At 39.3% G+C, this 19,781-nt stretch overlaps 1 protein-coding gene across 2 annotated transcripts in view; it reads left to right on the plus strand.

Annotated features, from left to right (window-relative positions):
- The first annotated feature begins 282 nt into the window (after positions 1-282).
- The window catches only part of nbas (neuroblastoma amplified sequence), a 151,136-nt gene continuing 131,637 nt past the window's right edge, over positions 283-19,781 (plus strand). For both annotated transcript variants that reach the window (XM_022770374.1, XM_022770375.1), the window contains exons 1-14: positions 283-375; positions 973-1,021; positions 2,254-2,290; positions 5,010-5,087; positions 5,743-5,790; positions 7,015-7,058; positions 10,690-10,823; positions 12,200-12,333; positions 15,833-15,931; positions 17,902-18,040; positions 18,136-18,201; positions 18,319-18,447; positions 18,868-18,931; positions 19,434-19,627. In XM_022770374.1, the coding sequence (XP_022626095.1) occupies positions 283-375; positions 973-1,021; positions 2,254-2,290; positions 5,010-5,087; positions 5,743-5,790; positions 7,015-7,058; positions 10,690-10,823; positions 12,200-12,333; positions 15,833-15,931; positions 17,902-18,040; positions 18,136-18,201; positions 18,319-18,447; positions 18,868-18,931; positions 19,434-19,627 (1,308 nt within the window). The remainder of the gene's footprint in view (positions 376-972; positions 1,022-2,253; positions 2,291-5,009; positions 5,088-5,742; positions 5,791-7,014; positions 7,059-10,689; positions 10,824-12,199; positions 12,334-15,832; positions 15,932-17,901; positions 18,041-18,135; positions 18,202-18,318; positions 18,448-18,867; positions 18,932-19,433; positions 19,628-19,781) is intronic.

Raw genomic sequence — 19,781 nt, forward strand, 5'->3', positions numbered from 1 at the left:
GGTGCAAGCGGGTGCAACTCGTTAAGCGGACTGACCTAGCAACCTTATAACATTGGTTCCGGATAGAGTACTATTTTTTAAAATATGTTTTTTGGTTTTCACGTGGTTTTTAGGGTCATGTGTACTGCACATATTCCTATCCATCATTACATGATAGTGTGATAAGTGAAGACGTCTAACCGATTTTTCTGAGCGATTAGCTACAGTTTCCAAACGCGGTTCCTTGATATATTTTGTCCCATGCTAACTGCCGTAGACGTTTGACAGCTGGTTCAAGTAAATATGGCTGAACATAGCCTGGTTGAAGGCGAAGATGAAAATATTTTATACGACTTACTTGTTATTACTGAATGGCCGCCAGAGACGGACACTCAGGTTGGTCTAAATTCCACTTTCCCATTTTCAACCCGCTGTGTAGGTCTTGTGTTGACAGTTTATTCGTAAAAGTGACCACCGAAAGTCAACTATCATCAGTTGTATGGGGCCAGCCGCGCAAAGCCACGTAGCACAAACATAACTACTATTAGTTTGCGAAACAGTTAAATCTCTTTTCATATTGCAGTGGGGTGTAGCTTTCATTTTGCACCACTATACGTAGCATGCACTTGTTTCACTTGCAGTTAGGGTGTTTTTATAGGACAGCATTCACATTTCACCACCGTTAGCTAGCCTAATGGAGTATGTGTCCTGCCTGCCAGACACGTTAACATGAAGTTATCCACAGCATTAAATGAATCCTTGATTCTGGTAATCAGGTTGTGGTTGTAACTTTTTTGCCTTTTTGTTGTTGATGTAAAGCAGTTTGTGATTTTGTACTTGTGAAAGGTGCTATACAAATAAACTTTACTTACTTACTTAGATTTGAAATTCATTGTCAATACCTAATAGGCAAGGAACCGATTACAACTATGTTTGTTTGAGGAATGACATGAAAGATGATGAGCTCACCTGTCACTTTTTTATCATTTGCAGTTGCGAGGCAACAAGGAGCACACCTCACTTATTGCAAAAGCTGTGACAGGTAAGTTCTGCCTTCTTCCATGCATACTAAAGCAGACACTTTGTAACAAAATATGTTTTCAGCAGCATGTTTTTAGATATGTAACTTGGGCGTTAGTCCACTGTGCTTCTGCTTCCACCAGATTTAAGTGTAGGATTGGTAGCAAGCAGTGTCAGATTCAGATTCAGTTTCAGACAACTTTATTAATCCCAAGAAGGGAAATTCCTTTGCAGCTTACCCAGTCCATACACACAAGTTATATGACAGAGGCAACAGATGAACATACGTGGGTAATACAAGGAGCAAGCAAGTAAAATAAAAAGAAATAAAACAGATGAAATTGGTAAAAATAATACATCGTGATACAGTTTCTATAGTGAATACGTAATATAAATACATGAATGACTGAACTTAAGAATTTATATATAACAGTCATTTAAAATGACAAATGTCAGTTTTTAGTAGCCTGATAGCAGAAGGAATGATTCATTGTAACGTTGGCCTGAGGGCATTACAGTAAATTCACTGCACAGAACATGATCTGGCTGATAATTCCTTTTGCTTTCTGGGCCACCTGTCTTTTTGCTGGTCTCCAATCATCTTTTAGCAAACTTTAACAATACCATTTAGCCTATTTTTGTCACGAACGGACAACCCATTAAACCAGCAAATAAATCACTGTTGCTGATTGCTGGAAAGTAGGTCAGCAATTCTGTGAAGGTGTTTTCAGACTTACACCAAAATGAAAACACAAGACAACAGTAACTGTTAGGACTACGTCTTAATGAAAATTTGCGCACAGGAATACCGGGGCAGAGTCTTGTGTTATCTTCCCCAATCTCAAATGAAGAAATAACGCATACTTACAGGCACCCAGTCACAGACAGCAGATTTGATATGATTCCTGGAATAGATGATGCATTAGATATGAAAGGTTTCTTACTCAAAATTATGTCAGCATGAATGTTATGATATTGAGTGTCGGTATATTCAAGAAGACAGATATCCCCCCTTAATCCAACAGTAGGAGGTGCCAGATCTGCTGATGAATAGTTGTTGGTCTTGGGAACGCTTTAGTGTTAGACCACTTTTGATTGGATCTGAGACTGATCCCACCAACTTCGAGCTCTATATTAAACACAGTCTCTAATCTTAATTTAGAATGTGACAAGAGTCATTCCAATCAAACAAAATAAGACATTATCACACATTTACTACAATTCTGCATACTAACTGTTATGAATTTCTTACAGGGCCATTCCGCTTAATTCTGCACTATTTGTGGTACAGGTAAGTTTATCATCATTTTGCTATATCCAGAGGCTGACAGGCAGCGCAGTCTGTCCAAACTTACATGCTGACATGCTATAAGAAGCTTGTTAGATGGTGATTATTACTAATTTATTACTGGTATGATTTTTCTAATAAGAAGTGTGTGGCTTAATACACTCGTTTGAGTAAATCACACAATCAACATATAAGCATAATTATGATTTCTAAATGGTATGGTTTGCATGTTTATGTTTAAATTAGCTACCTTATAAATGCAGAAGTGTTTGTGAAATGAAATCTAAGGCCTAGAACTATATATTACATAAAAAATTACCAAGATAGCAACAGAATCCTTAGAACTGTAAATTCTGTGGTTTGATGGCTCAAAATCTGAAAATAACACAATACTTTTGGATTCAACCTGAAATTAGAATCTGTATAGCATTTTTTAATATGCAAATATAAAGACAGCTTTTACCCATAATGTAATTCTTGTAAATATTCCTATTCTTGAGTGGAATAGCAATGAAATTTAAAACCACTTTGTATTTTTGACTTGAATACTGTATGTGTAGTCATAATATAATGTTTCACCAATATTACAACATATGAAGAAACAGAATAATCAACGATTAGCTAAGACGTTTGTGTCTTCAATTTATGGCACAATTTGATGACAAAGTGTATCTGTTTCTTTTTGCAACAAATGTGAATATTACTACACTGGGACTGAGACCTTAATTGAGTTACTACAGTAGTTCTCAAACTGTTGGTGGACAAGTGAAATTAAGGTGAATGAATATGATTCACCTTAAATTGAAATTAAAAAAAAAAAGTTTGGTGATACTATTGTGCTGACCCATATTTCACTAAAATTCAACATGGATCCTTTTTTATCAGTTTGTTCCCCTATTATGAATGATAGATAAAAATTATGGGGTGGGGGGTATGTTTGTGTGAACGTTTTTTAGCTGAAGCAGGGCACCCCAGAAAAAGAGAGAATCACTGGTTTAGTCAATCTCCACTTTCTAAACTTTGTCAAACCAAAGTCTGACTGAAAGAATCCTCTATTCAAGATGAAGAATTCTCAGGATTTTTTATTTTTTTTAATCAGAATTAATCTGAAAATACTTGTTCACCCTGCTCTTACCGCAGAGTATCTAATCTAATGTGTTAATAGATGGCTTGATGTTGCCTGTAGTGAACTGTGTAGTGCTCTCTAGCATCAAGGCCTGCTTATCCTCTCAGCAGGTGGTTAGCTAGTATCATCAGTAAGCTTGTTAAATATTTAAGAACTCCTCATGCTTTTTCTCAGCTCTCTTTCTCTTTTGGTGGATGAAAAGGGATCAGGAGTTTCATTTGAAAGAACTGAAGAGAGTAGGCAGACTGCCCCTACACACACATGCTGTGACATTTTCTTTTATAGGAGGGGGACAAGAGAAGTCTCTGGCAATTTATTTTTAGAATTGGCAGAATAATACAATGCAGTATATCAGTGTCCAACAACAGTCATCTTGGTTACTATTGCACAGAATCACTGGTATCAACTACACCCAAAAATAAAATTAAACTGAAACTGTAATGAAATGGGAAAACACTGAAATTGAAAATTGAATGTGTCTACAAATAACGCACAAGAATAACTTTGTCACAATTAAAAACACTGGAGTAAAACAAAGTGTAAAAAAAGTACAAAACGGCTGAAATTACTAACAGTGTGAAGATCATCCTCAGCAGACATTGTGAATGTGCCATGGCTAAATTCACTTGAAATAGATGGGCACAAAAAATTGCTAATAACTCTATTTGAAAGAATGATTGAGAGTAGTCCAGCATTAAAATCTAAAATCCAAACAAAAGAAGTGAATCAAAAATCCTTACAATTCTGGAGACATATTTTATTCACAAGGCTTCCTAAGGATAAAAGTAGATCCTAACTGGCTGAGTTAGGAGAAACTTTTGGTCTAAGGGTATTTCAGAAAGCATTTTAGTTCCAAAAATGAGTTTAGAGTTCAGGGGACTGTTCTAAGGCTTGTTCACAATCAGTCAAATGTGGCTCACCACAATTAACTTTTAAATAAACTTCATTTAATTTGAAACGTTAGTTAGTATAATTTTGTTTAAATTATTGTAATCGAATTTAATATAGTATATTTAGAATTGAATTCAATACATTTTTTAATTCATTTGATAGAGTTAAGTTTAACTAAATTTAATTAATTTAACTTAAGATGTAGTTAAACCTTTTGCATGCAAGTCAAAATAATAAAAAAAAAAAAAATTTTTAATTAAGTAAATTAATTTGAATTAATGGAATTAATTTTGAAATGAAAGTAAATGCAATTTAAGTTTAAATTAATTAAGGTTTTAATAAAATGTTATATATATATATATATATATATATATATATATATACAGTATATATATATATATAATCAAATCTAGTCTAGTCTGCTCCTATGCATTGATGATTATTACACCATTACAGACTGGTCATTTGTCAACAAATCTCTGTAGACATAGTGAGTAAATTCATTCAGAAACATGATGTCATCCATAATAATGTGGTTTAATATGAAACTCTTTCTCAGGAACTTTAAGCATCATTGAAGAAGACTGGTAGTAATAAGAAAAGAATCTTGGTGAATATGGCCTCTGTAGTGGTTATCAACCTTTTGTAATGTGTTAAATTTCTGATTGTTTTGTTTGTTTGTTTGTTTGGTCATGTGACTCCCAGTCCCTCAAGCTCGTCTCTGCCTCTTGGTCTTGCTCACCTGGCAAACAAGCAAATCAACTGGCAGCTGGTGCTTGCAAGGTGCAACACATACACACTCACACACACACTCTCTCTTTGTGATCAATACTTGAATGTGGGCTACTTTGTCGCTGACATTCACTAAGCCTCGCCCTCTCCTAGTGTTCTCTCCCTTTGCATATCCCCTCAACCAATCATTTAATTGTACTCATTACGACAGACAAACCAAGTAGAAATGCAGTCTTTAATTGGCTATCGATTCAGCCCTGTAATACAGTGTTAAGCTTGGTCAATTGATGCTGCAGATCTCCGTTAGTTTGATGTGCTTGACCCTTCCGTTTGGTTTCTGTCTGCCCTTATGCCTTTCTCTCTCATTTCATTCCCTCTGAAACTATCTTTGCTCTCTTTAATGCCACCAATTATTGTTGTTCCTCCTCTCCTTAAGCCACCCAATTCTAGTCTTTATTTTTTCCATCCAAACTGCACTGCTACACAAACTTATACACACAAAAAAACATTCTTTTGTACATTGCTACTGATAACTATTTATATTCCTCAATCACATGGTCTTTATTTCAGCTTGATTTATATTGTTCACAATGACATTTGTTTACTTCTCCCCATTTACTCTTCTCACCTTCTGCTCTCTGTGTGTTCTCTCTCATTTGTCTGTTTCTCTTGTTCATTCCTGACCAGTCTCTTGTTTTCTCCACAGTAATGGCAAACTCTTGGCAGTGGTTCAGGACCAGTGTGTGGAGATTAGGTAATTATTGAACTCCATCCCACTGTTTGAGGCACTCAATCTGTGTGTGCGAGTGATAGAGAGCCTTTTAATTAATGGGGTGATTTATCACATCTCTCTTACAAAGTGCTGCAGTGTCAGCAGTTTTTTCAACACAATCAGTCATAGTAAAAATAATTGAGTCCGTTTAGCATACCTTTGGTACTTCAGGCAAAATAAAAATTTAAGGCTGACAATTTGAAAATACCAAAATGTTTGTTCCCAAAATGTTTTTATTCATGTGTACATGTGAGGGACAGAGAAAGAAACCATAGAATACAAGAGTATGTTTGTGCTCATTTTGAGTGGTTGTAATTATTTTCAGACACAAATCCAATTTCCCCCTTACACAGAGAAAAATTACTCACTCAGCAATGTGCTCTGTTGACACAAAATGAATATGATGCTTTAAATGGAGCAAAATTGAAATGAAAATCAATAGCAATGAACCTGGTATAGAAATACAGGAGCTTCAGACAGAATTGAGATCCCTTCACTTTTTTCACACTTTTTCGTGTTCTAGATTTAATTATTAATCTGATGAAATAGCCATTGTTGCCCATCAATCTCAGCAGTGATAACATGTTTTTAGAAAAAGCTGAAATGAATGTTACTTTCTGAAGCCACTGTATGTCTTACTCTCCAGAGGCTAACAAAAGACATTCCACTATGTGAAGCATTGGCCCAAAACACTGTTTTCCTTTTGATCCTTCATGTAATTGGAAGTCATTTTCATACACATAAAGCTGAGTATGTTTCTGTTGTTCTCTTAACTCAGAATAGTGTTTTGGATGACCTGTTGTAATTGAGAGCAATCAAGTCCCTACTAATGCCTCTATCACTACGCTTGATATTGTGCGTTTTTCTTGTGTCCTTTGTTCACAATGCTGTTGTTTAAACACAGTGTTTTATAGCCTCACTTCTTGGCATTAGTTGGTGTGAGTGGGTGTTAAGTCAGCTCAAGGCCTTATCCACTGAGCTTTGTTAAGAGTCTGTCTAAACACTGTCTGCTCTGAAGGCCCTGTCTGCTTGATCCATTGAGCTACTTGAGTTGGCAGGCTATCAGTGGCTGTTATAACCCACCTTATACCAGGTCATATCAGGCTGTGTGTGTGTGGTTGCACCCTCGGGTGTGTGTATCGTTGTCGTGCAATGTAATGACACCACTTTTTCACTTTTTTCATTGTGTGTGTGTTTGCTGCTCAGGTCGGTGAGAGATGACTTTGGTTCAGTCATTGGGAAGTGCCAGGGTAAGACCCTCTCCACTTGTTCTATCAATCACATACTGTAGTTTACAGTTAAAGACAGCTAAATCCCCATACAGCACCATTTGCTTTATAAATGTGATGGTTACTGTTGTGTAGTGCCGGCAGTGCAATGTGTGTGTATGTGCTTGTAGACCTTAATGTAGTATGTCTTTCTTTTTAAATCTAGAAGAGCTAATGTGTGTGTGTTTGTCCTTGTACTGGACACTGTGGTTTTATCAGATGAGGTGTGTAAGCACAGCACAGAACACAATACAGGACAAGAGAAATAGAATTAAGGCTGGTCGATATGAATGAAATTATTATCACAATATAAATACAAGTATTTTTTCAATATCATTCTTTAGTGCAATATGGCACATGCAGACAAAATCTCATAAAATCATCAAATTGATGTTAAGTGCAGTGAACTGTGCTCCACTGTCACATATGACATCAGAATTTTTTTTCTTTTAAATTTGCAGTAATGTGTTCATATTGTCATTGTACAATATCACTTAGAGTTAACACGATAATACTGAATTATCACTCAGACATAAATTGAAGAGTTTTGCCTTTGGTCTCAGACAGCATAGAAAGAGAGAGGCAAAGTGTTCAGCCCGCATTTGACTGTTAACCTGCAGTTTAAATTTACAGTATGTATGATTGTGTGTGTGTATGATTGTGTGTGTGTGTGTGTGTCTGTGTGTGTGTGTATGTGTGTGTATGTGTGAGAAAGAGTGAGTGTGTATGTTTGTACACATCTACTTTGAGTTTGTTTCAAACATAAATATCGACCATGGTGGCTAATAGAGAGAGAGAGAGAGAGAGAGAGAGAGAGAGGGAGGGAATAAAGAGCAACAAAGATAATCACCCTCATCCCCTACTCTGCCACTCATTAAACGCGGTCTCGAACCGGCTGATAAAAATAAATTGCCTTGATTATTTGATTAGCTATTAAAATGGTCTGCTGTTTTGGCTGTAATTGCTCCATCTAAACACAGTGAGGCCCAAACTTTCTCCACGTTCAGAAGGTTAAAACATGTGATACGAAACAGTGAAATACTTTTAGATGTTTCTTATTCATGTAGTTTTTTTCAACTTAAAGCTGCCCTTATCAATTTTTTATGCTATTAACCCTAAGCCCCCCCCACCCCCAAGATGGCTTTAAACACAGGTTTCCAAGAAGTAGATTAATGTAGGTTTAAATGTCTGCAGTACAGCAGTACCACTTTTAAGCCACTGTTGTAGAATTTGCAAAATTCTGACTGGCACCTAGTAGACTCACAAAAGACACAACGGCGGACATCAATTCATGCCAACAGCTAGACGGCAGCAACTTTCATCAGGATCAATTCTACAATCAAAAATGAAAGAATTGTTTTAAAGAAGCTACATTATTAAGTGTACATGTACTGAAAAACTTTAAACTAGAACAAAAAATAAACACCTTTCTTTTTGAATTTCTGTTTTTCATTCACATTTTCCGTACACTGGCTCATACACACACACACACACACACACACACACACACACACACACACACACACACTGCTCCAAACACATCACAAAAACAAAGTAAATGTTCAGTAAAAAGCCCAGAATTAAACTTTTGTCAGTATTCTCTGTCTCCACTTCTTACTTTCCACTGTCTCCCTTTGTTTTATTCCTTAATTTTTTCTCTCATTTTCATTGTCTGTCCCACCCCTTTTCCATCGTTCTGTCTCTCACTATATTTGTTCAGTTCTGGCTAGCCGTCATTATGGGCAGTCATTCTAATGGTTCATAGTGTGGATAACAGTAGCCCCTGGGCCTGTGTAAACCTGAGCCTCCCTCCTGTTTTTCATGCCATTTCATCTCTCTTTTTCATGTTACTTTTAGTTCATTTCATTTCACGGAGATTTGTCCTAATGGATTTTGCTGTGATCCTGCCTTTTAATGGCATTTGCTTTTAATGGAGGAGCGTGCGTGTGAGTGCGTGTGTGTGTTTTACTATGTGTTTGCTTGTGCATGCTCTTGTGTGAATGCATCCCCATGCGTGAACGTGTTTGCTGCATCCACACCTGTGTATCACTCTCTGTCTTTTTGTCTTTCTCCCGCCTCGCTCCCTGTCTGCTCCTGTTGCAGTGGAGTCGTCTCCCACCCCCGTACATAATTCATAAGTGTTGAGCTCTGATAAATGCATCTGTATGGCTTTAGATAGAAGGCTTCTACTGGGTCGTCGGGTGTAATTTTCCCCAACTTCCGCCCCCACCATTGCTAGGAGGAAAAAAAAAAAAAAGCAGGACAGTAGCATCCAATTTTCCAGCTCCCCAAAAAAGCCATCTATGTGGAAATGGAGCCCTCTCAGCCACAGAACATCATACTGTATACAATTCATAATGGGAAGCGAGATAGCAAGGGAGGCTGTGCGAGAGTGAAATAGAGAAAAGATTGGAGCAAAAGAACAACAACAGAACAGAGGAGACGCTTGGTACCCATGGCTATCATAATGGCTCCATGTTCTTGTCTGCTCCTCCTCAGCTGAGAGTCTCAAAGGTGTGTTAAATTGCCTTCTTCCTGAGATGCTCTCTGATACTTAAGCCTTAAAATTTGGGGAGCTATTATTTCTCTCAGTGGGTGCTGGATTCATTGTTTCTCGCGCTCTCGTTTTCTCTCTTTTTGTCTGTCTCGCCTCCCACTTCTTCCCTTTGTTCTTCATTTAAAATTCTAGTCATACAATAACCGACGCCTCCATTTGTTTGCAGTATTGCCCACCAAGGGTTGCAGCAGCATACCTCGGCCAAGAAATTTAATACAATAAAAGCCAATAGGACTGTTATGTGATATCAACAGAAACATAACTTCCTTTTCATAACTTTATTGCTTGGCAGATACAGCATCCATTATGGCATATTATGTTTCACACTGTTATCCAAATGCAAAAAACTATGCTAAAGGTTGTATCTTTTTGTACCAATTCTGAAGTATTCTATTCAGCCTACATATGGAGATTGTACCCTATCACCCCCACACTATTTAATGTGTTAAAGATAATCAGGTATTCACAACAGACTCTGGATCAGAGACCTGCCAGACTGGCCCGGCTCTTCTATCAGAGGGAAGTATGACAGCGAAGCCTTGAGAAAGTGCCAGCAGGCAGAGATGTGCTTTATCACAGCGATATGGTTACACTCACAGCACTGCTGAGCCAGCAGATTGGTAAAACAGTAGCCTATACTTCAACAAAAGCTGGATTTATGATCTCTGTTCTCCTCCCCCCTTTCTCTCTGCCTCTCTTTTAGTCCCGACCCCACAAATGTGAGCGACTGAGTGTGTGTGTGACAGGGTGTGTGCATTTCTTTGAGAGACAATTATTGAGATGTATTACTGTAGCTATCCTTCATAGATGAATTGGATAGGTCCTTAGACACACTGTTGATGTATGGCATTAGCTTTATCCCGTTTTTCCCATCTGTATTCATCATCGGCACACCACAGAACACCAGGGATTATTCGAAGAGAGTTTTCTCATCTGGTTTAATAGGAAATCCTCAGCTCCCTGAATCTCTTGGCTCTTCGTTCTCCTTATCTCTTCTGTCTTTTATATGTGTGAACTTTGAAGTCTTCTTTCTTTCTTTTTTTTTTCCTGTTACAGTGCCAAAGGACCCAAACCCCCACTGGCGGAGGGTGGCATGGAGCCATGACTGCACCCTGCTGGCTTACGCTGACAGCACTGGCACCGTGCGCCTTTTCGACCTCATGGGCAGCGAATTGTTTGTCATCCCGCCGGTAACCATGCCAGTCCCTCCTCTTTGACGTCATCAAACAACCTCTGTCCCCTCCAAACTATCTTTTTTTGATTTTTTTTCTTGTGCATGCACTGATACTAATTATAAGTGATCAGATCAGGCGTAGCATATGGAAACCCAGCATTAATTTGGCTTCCTTTCAGTGTTATTTTAGTTCCTACATTTCCACAGAGGATATTGTCGGTTACAGTATGTGGCGTTTTAATTTAATTAACTGTAAACCTTCCTTAATTTGTCATCAAAAAATGCTGTATTGGCTGATTTTATTGATTTGCGTGTGTGAATGAAATGATTGGACAGGGAGTAAAAGACTTGATACTGTGCTACAGCAGATTTGTAACTTTTCGGTGACACAGTTATTAGGATTCAGACATCCATAATCTTGCCACCAGAGATAAGTTGGGCCATGCTCTGTTGTTCCAGTGTAGCATAGATTTACTGGGCATTTTGAGCTGCCTGTCACCTTTTGAGGAGAACGTCTCCTTGTCAGACATCCTCTGCGTTCGCTTTTTCTCTCCCGCCTTCTTTGTAATTCATTGTCTGTTGCTTTTTCTTCTCCTGTCTTTGCTTATCGTGCCCAATTCCTCTTTTCTCCATCTCCATCACCTCCTCTCTTTAATTTTTCACACGCCTGCTGCTACCCCACTCTTCCCTAGGTCCTTCTTTCTTTCTCTCCCCTCGCATGTTTCTCATCTTTGCATCTCTCAGTAGCTCTCCTTATGCTGCCCCCCCCCCCGCTTTAATGCCCCCTGTGTGCCACATAGTATCATTCCTCTGTTTCTATCATCACTCCTTCCACTCTTCTATCCGTCCTGTCAGAGACTATGAGCGCAGACACTCGTCCTTCTCCCCAGCTGCACTCAGCTTTCGAAGTCTGTGATCCTCATTCCTTTAGTGGAGCTCTACTTTGTTATGCATCTACAGTGTGCCTGCACACTTACACCAGCACCCCCTGCTCTGCTGTACTGTTTCTCTTGTTTGTCACTGTTAAGTGCGCACACTGGTGCTATTTCTGGAGATGATAAAACAATCAATTTGACAGAAAGTGTGCATGGATGAAAAAATTTAAAATTTGCCTCATCTCTCCCTCCCTCTGCCATCTCTCTCAATTTCCATCTTACTTTCACTTTCTCTGTCTCTTCTCTATTCCCTGTCCCATCAGGTTTGTTCTTTCTCTCTCTATTTTATGTTCTTTAACAAACACATGATCTTTGTTGTTTGCTTCTGTAACAACTGGGTGAGGGCACGAACAGATGATACATATTTCTCTGTGTCTTTTGATTTCCTCTACCATTTACATCAGTCACGTTCACACTCCTGCTGACTTTTCTTTCTCATGTCCCTCTCTTGATCCAGGTGGTGAGTTTTCCTGGGGATTTCAGTTGTGCAGTGGCCGGCCTGATCTTCTTGGAGTACACAGCCAGCGCACAGTGGTCAGCCGAGCTGCTCGTTATCACATACGGTGGCGGGCTCAAGAGCTATCTAGTCAGGTGAGAGACAAAACAGTTATCAAAATACCGTCTTATTAACACAATATCTTAACCAGAATAAATGACTCACAGCGGTTCTCATATCCAGCGTTATGTCTGATTAAACTACAATGAAATACAGTAGCATGAAAAAGCACGTGAACCCTTTGGAAGTTTAGTTATCTATAGGTAATTATAGACAAACACAATGTGCTTAAGATAATAACACCCAAACACTTATAATCCTGCATGTCTTTATTGACTACACCCATTTAATATTCCCAGAGCTGATTAAGTGAACCCTTGGATTTAACCTCCGCTCACTCGAACTTCCCAAACCAGCTCCTCCAGTAGCTGCAGATCCGAGCTGCACAATGTTCAGGAGGAATTTTGGACCATCCTTCTGAGAGAGCTGCGTCAGCTCGACATATTCTCAAGATATTTGGTGTGAATGTTTCTCTTCGGGTCAGTCCACAGTGTCTGTTGGATTAAGCTCTTGGCTCAGACTGGGCCAGTCCAAGAGGCAGATTTTCTTTGTTTGAAGTTATTCTGTAGTAGATTTACTTTGATGTTTAGGGTCATTGTCTTGCTGCATCACCCAACTTCTACTGCGCCTCAGAAAGTAGACAGCAAATCTTATGTAGTGGTGTGTTGTTTTTTACAAACAATTCAACCGTTGTTTCATCAGTTCACAAAACATTTTAGTAGTGTTGTGGAATGTCAAGGTGCTCTCTGATGATTTATGATTTATTTATTTGGAGAGCAGCGGTATGGAGCAGAGTGTCATGTCAGGACACCATGTGCCGTCATTTGCATATGGTAGAATCGTGAATAAGAGGCATATTTTAAGGCAAATTTATACATAAATGCAGATCATTTCAAAGGGTTCACTTACTGTTTCTTGCCATGTGGTTGTTTATTATCCTAATTTCTTGAGATTTTTCAGGAACATTTTGAGCAGCTTTATTATCTTCTGATTTAAGTGCTTTATATTTTCAGATCTTACACTTCAACTCAAATTTCTACTGCGCACATTTCGCACACTTGAACTGTCTTCAACCCTCTACTTTTAGTCTCATTTCAAATGGTTTTACTACTTAACACGTCAACTCTCAATTCAGCTGCATTCATCTTTAGTGTTCAACTGCTTTCAGTGACAACTCAGTTGCTTTCACACTTTTGTGTCAGCTAACATTTCAGCTGCTTTCATCTCTTTCTCTTCAACTGAACAGTTCAGCTGCTTTGAACTCTTTCTCTTTTCTGGCATTTCAACGTCTTTTCATCCCCACATCAACACGACACTTCAAAAGAACAACAAAATAAAACTTCAGCTCTTCTTACTCGCATAACTTTCATTGTTAAGACAGAATTTTCTCCAGCTGTTTTCAGTGCTTACACTTCAGCCGACATCAGCTTTCAGTTTATGTGCTTGAACTGGTCCTAATTTCTTTCAGGATCCCACTTCAACCAACACTACCAGCTTAATTTATCGCTTTAAGTGACTGTTCAAATACTCCTGACTGACATTTCAACTGCTGTCTCTCCTTATACACCAACTGAAACTATATCTGGTACTTCAACTTCAGCTGAAATATCAACTGCTTTAATCATTGACAGTTCTGCTGCTTTCATCTCTTAGTGTTTACAGTTCAACTTTCAGAGCTTACATACTCACTGACAATTCAACTGCCTGTGGGAGTTAAACTTGAAATTACAATTTCAAATGTTATCAGCGATTGCACTTCAACTAATTTCAACTGCTTTTGTCTCTTAACTTCAAAAGACACATCAAATTCTTTCAAAGCTTCAACTTCAACTGCTCTTAGTGAATCAGTTTAAACTGCCATTCAACATCTCAGATATAAACAAATAAAATTCAAGACATTTTAACACTTTTTGCGCTTGCAATTTTCAGTAAAATTGAGCACACTTCAGTTTTCTTCAGAAAATTTGAGTTGGTTTCATTTGATATTTTAAGTGTGCTTTAAGTGTGCTTTTAGAGAAAGAGTGCTTTAACTTACCAATTTAAAGTGAACATTTAAAACCCTGATCTTCCCCTTCTCCCAGTATTTGTAATTCGTCTGCCACTTCATCTGTAACCTCAATGGTTTCAGCATTTCAGTTATTTTAAATTGTTTAACTACAAAGTTTTTTCTTCCTAAATGTTTAGTCTTAGCTTGTAGTCTATTACTGTCCCATTTTTTGAAGATGGGTCTGCTCACTTAGACACCTAGAGCCATTCTGAGCAGCTCTTTTATCTTCTGATTTAAATGCATGTACTTTATATTCTAACCTTTACAGGGCCGTGCACCTCATTTGTGGAATTTGATGCTGCATTTTTGTCCATATGTAAAACGTTAAGGGGAGTGACACCTCTCCTTGAATACCAATGCACTCGTTTGCCAATCTTCAAACCCCCTCAAACACACATTTTGAATATTTGATTAATGACATTTGGTTTTGTGTGCACGCAGTTGAAAGAGTCTATGCCGGTGCTTTCCTTATGGATGCCCACGCTTCCCCTTTTTAATTTAGCATTATATCATATGGCATTATTTCAGAGATTTCCCATTTCATTCTGTGTGATTGCTTGCTGTGGTGACACCGGGCCTAGGTTTGCTGCCACTCCCAAGACACGGGACGAGGTTGTGCATGTGTGTTGAATCTCGATCAGATGACATACTGCACACAACGAACTCCCTCAAATTCGTCGTGCATGGTGATTTTTGTTGAGAATAGAGGAAAATGTTGATTTATTTTTCTATTACTGGCTGATAAATGGTGTTAGCTGCCTTTGAAGCCATCAGGGTTTGTGTGTGTGTGTGTGTGTGTGTGTGGGAGGAGGTAATTAAGATCTGGGAGACATTTGCACCAGATTTACTCTGAAAGTACTGGCTTGTTTTTAAAGGTTCATTTTCAGTATGGAGCTTATACTCACTCTTCCTTTTCATATGACTGCTTTCCAATATTGTCGCTCAAACACTTTGAATTAGAATTTCAGAATTATAGCTGAGCCTTCACAGTAAGTCATCTCTCTCACTCTTGTGCTCTGTGCCATCGCTTCACACACATACACACACACACACATCTGCTTTACTGTTGCATTAACACCTAAATGTTCGGAGGAAGCTAAACGGTGGGAACCTTGCAAATCTCTCGGCAATTTCCTCTGTGTTCTCTTCTTCTTTCTCACTTTTCTTTCCCTCCGTCTCCCCTTCTCTCTATACAGTTTACGTTGCAAGGAAACATTTCCCCAGTGAGAGATCCCACAAATTACACAACAAATTACATGACATCTCCTCTAGTACCAATTTAATTTAGATTGCCCACTTAAATTAGATTATATATTTTGCCATGCCTCATTTTAATTGCGGCTAGAATGGAAATTGCTCTGTCATCTTCCCCAAAACAGCTTTGTCGCACCATTAACATTTTCAATACGAGTGTTCATGTTTTGATTGTCTGTGTGCCAGAGTTCATTTATAGGTGACTTGTCATGTGATTTCTTTCCCTCTCTCAGTGTGGGAACCAATCAGAACTTTCAAGAGAACCACAGCTTCAGTTTCTCTGCCCACTACTCCCATGGCATCACCTCAGCCATTTACCACCCAAGCCACCGGTAAGTACCACATCAGCACCACATCAGCCTGGAGCGCTTGTGGAATATAGTTGAAATAATGAATATTTTGAAAATGAACATTTTTGGCAACATTTAGCTTTTAATCTATCAATGTCAATGTAATTACGGCTTGTAGCATTCACTTGACACCCTCAGACATTTTCTCTTGTGGTTGCCACAGTCTAAGCCTACTTCTATTAGAAAACTGTTTCATCAAGAGTGTTTTTCATACATTTGTATTCAGACACGTACAGACATCCTTATGCATCCTTTGAATCAAATTTTATCCTTAAACCCATTGCCAAAGATGCTACGTGACGCGATGTACAACTTAAATATCTGAATTTGAAAATTGCTGAGTGATTTCAGACGCTTTCATCATTTGACATCTAGGGGCAATATGAGTACACACAACATGTCGTCAATACGCTTGTAAATATGTATTATATTGACTCCTGTGCTAAAACTTAGTTTGAGTTTACTGCATTACAACTCACTTTAAATGAAACTTTATTTTTATTTTATGAAAAATGTTGCTTTGCAGACAGATTATGCTAATGAAATATACAGTATATACTATAAAAACATCACCAGATAAATCCTGAAAAAATTTCTTATACAGACATTCCTGCATAGGCATAAAATGTTACATTATGGAACGGGGCCAAGAGGCTTACTCAGGAATAAATGAAGCAATCACTTTAATGCAATACCTGCAGGAATTGACTATAGCAGTCCAGAGTGTCCTTGGCCCTCTTCACAACTTAGCAGTCAAAGGTTTCGGTTAATTATGTCTGGCTCACACCCCCGTGACCTTACTGTTTTCACCATGCTACCCCAGTCTGCACAGACCAGATTTAGTTTGGCTTGTGAAGCTTGGTTTGGCAGCTTAATGGATTTTGGCAGTTACTGTCAAATGTTTGCCAACTGATAGATGAGATGAAACTTTAATGACCCCTATTTGAAAACTGGGTCAGCAACAGAGAGAACAGGCTAGAGGTAAGAAAAGATGAGGTGAGAAGCTGGATATAAGAAAAATAATTTCAACAGCTGAACCTACACATGAAAATACTAATACTATATTTATGAAGCTATAAAATGCACTGATGGCATTACAAATGCTCAGAAATGTTTCCAGATGTGTAATTAGGCATTGTGATCCTCTTATTTTTTTTAGAATTACAGACACAGTTAATTATAGTGTATGTATGTGCAGAATATGCAGATGTGCATCAGGGGTGTATTTGTAGTCCAGTGTCTGTTTTAATGAAACCGGAGATCACATTATACAGAAATGTTAGCCTTTTCAGACTTGATCTACAATGTTAACACAAAAACCAGCTTTTTTTTTTATCAGCTTACAAACTCACACTCGGCTCTTGGCTCTTACTAAATGTGCAATTTCTCTGCACCAGGGGGCAGTGTTGAGCCAGACAGCACTGCTCCATCCACACCTCCCCCTGAACTCCTGGCCGCTGTCGCATCTGCTCTGTTTCACTGCAAAGGCAGACCTACAGATCACTGTGGTCATTGTGGTGTTGTTTGTGTCTTAACTGCCTGGCAATTGATTTCCAACCAGACTTTTATCTCTGATATTTAACTTTTTAATCCACTACTTTGCTAAATGGCACTTCTGTTGTGTGAATGCTCACAATACCTCAGCTTGACCCCAAGATTAAGGATGACCTCACAGTGACCATCTTAATTCCCTGTCCTTGTTATGTAGTGCTAATTGATCTGTTGGGGCACAATCATGGCGGTAGTAAGTGTGTGTGTGTGCGTGTGTGCGTGTGTGTGTGTGTGTGCGTGCGTGCGTGCGTGCGTGTGTGTGTGCGGTTGTAAGTGTAAACGTGCGCATGTGTGTGTGTGTGTTGTGTGTGTTGTGTGTGTGTGATTGTCTTTTGTGTAGATAAGGACTGTATTTAACCACTGACTGTCACACAGAGTGCGTATACGTGCTTGTTTTTTAGACTGCTGCTGGTGGGAGGCTGTGAGTCGGGGGATGACAGTACGTCCAAGGCCTCTTTTTGTGGCATCACAGCCTGGAGGGCTCTCTCTGGCTCGCCGCACTACAAGCAGGTCACCAGCTATGAGGATGATGTCAATCCAGTGAGGAGGCCGCACACGTAAACACATGTTCACGCACAAGTGTCCAAGCAGTATCTAACACACGCATTCTTCTCGTCTACTATGTCGTCTGCTAGAATCAGAAGAGAGGTTTCTTCAGGATCCCCAGCTTCAGATTCTTTTCAAGACAAGGAGATGAAAAGGTAGTGCAGTGTCCCTCTACTTTCTGTTTGCCTCATTGCCAATTTAAATTTTAATTGGAAGGAACTAGGGATTTTCTTAATGAAAAGATTGTGTGTGTCTGCATTTGTGTTGTACAGGACGGTGTATTCCGCATGAGCCTGAGCCCCGATGGCACCCTCCTGGCTGTCATCCACTTCTCAGGTCGTCTGTCTCTCTGGGACGTCCCCTCGCTCAAACAGAGGGCCACATGGAGCCAAGACCAACAGGTACACCTCTAAGCTGCTTGTGTGAATGTGTGTTGTGTGTATGCTTGCATGATCTTGCTTATGCAGAATAAATCTGTGTCCTGCTAATATTTTGTACATTAGATGCTTGACTGACTGTAATAATGTAATCTCTCTCTGGCCCAAGTATGAGTGTGTGTGGAAAGAGAAAGGCTGTGTGTGTGTGTGTTCACATTAAACATTAAGTGAGGTGGCTTAGGGAGAACTTATATTTGCAGAATGTTTTGCCGATTTATGTTGCATGTGCGTGTGTTCTTCTTCATTGCTGGTCTGAGCTGGCAGAGCTTGTGTGTGTGTGTGTGTGTGTGTTGTAAGTGTAAACAGGGTTAGCAGATTAATTAATTCCGCCCTCCTCTCCCTCCCTTCTTCTTTGGTCCCTCCATCCTTCGGTCCTCCCTTCAGCCAGGATTTGAGGAGATCAACCCAGAGTGGAAGACATCGCTGGAGAGAAGGAAGAAAATAAAAGGTAATTTGGCCTGAAGGGTTAGAGAGAGCTGACCTTGTTGCTGACACAGCAGTGCACACTGGATACAATTTAGTGATCTTTGACATGTCTTATTCACTGAATTATACAGTTATTTAGACATGCAACCATATGCCAAGGCTAGCAAACATTTTTCTTCTTCAGTATCCATGCATGTGAGTGTGCCTATATGTGTCTGTGTGTGTGCCCGTTTGTGCAGCTGTAGAGTCTGTTTTTGACGGTTTTGGGCCAGAAGTAATGACAGCTGTGACAGCTTGTGTATGCAATAATCTATATATGGGTCTTCATCTCATGCATGACAAGTGATAAATATGTCCACAGGTGTAAATTCAAAAATGTTAATATGGGTAAAAGTATGTGATCCAAAGATTTGGGACTAATGAGGAAAATTTTAATACAGTTCTCTCTTGGCTTTGGTCCAGCCTCCTCTGGTGTGCAATCACATCTGTGTAACTGCCCTTATGTCTCTTCATACCTTTCCCAGATAAGGAGCAGTACTACCCGCTGGTGGATGTGAGCTGGTGGAGTGACAACGTGTTGATTCTGGCTCGCTGCTCCGGGTCCGTCACCGTCTCATCGGTCAGGACGCTCCGCAACCTCCTGGGCAAATCCTGCGAATGGTTCGAGCCCTCACCCCGAGTCACCACAGCACACGATGGGGGCTTCCTCAGCCTGGAGGTAAATGTCAAAACAGTTGTATGCATGTCTGGTTAAGTAAACAGAGAGAGAGGGAGTTTGTAGGAATGCATGTGAGGCTTGTGTAAGCATCTTTTAATGCTAGTCATACATTATAAATCCTCAGGGCTTTAAGAGGCATATTATAGAATAGCGG

Source organism: Seriola dumerili, unplaced genomic scaffold (genome assembly GCF_002260705.1).
Source record: "Seriola dumerili isolate Sdu_G_001 unplaced genomic scaffold, Sdu_1.0 BDQW01000025.1, whole genome shotgun sequence".
NCBI classification, from domain to species: Eukaryota; Metazoa; Chordata; class Actinopteri; order Carangiformes; family Carangidae; genus Seriola; species Seriola dumerili.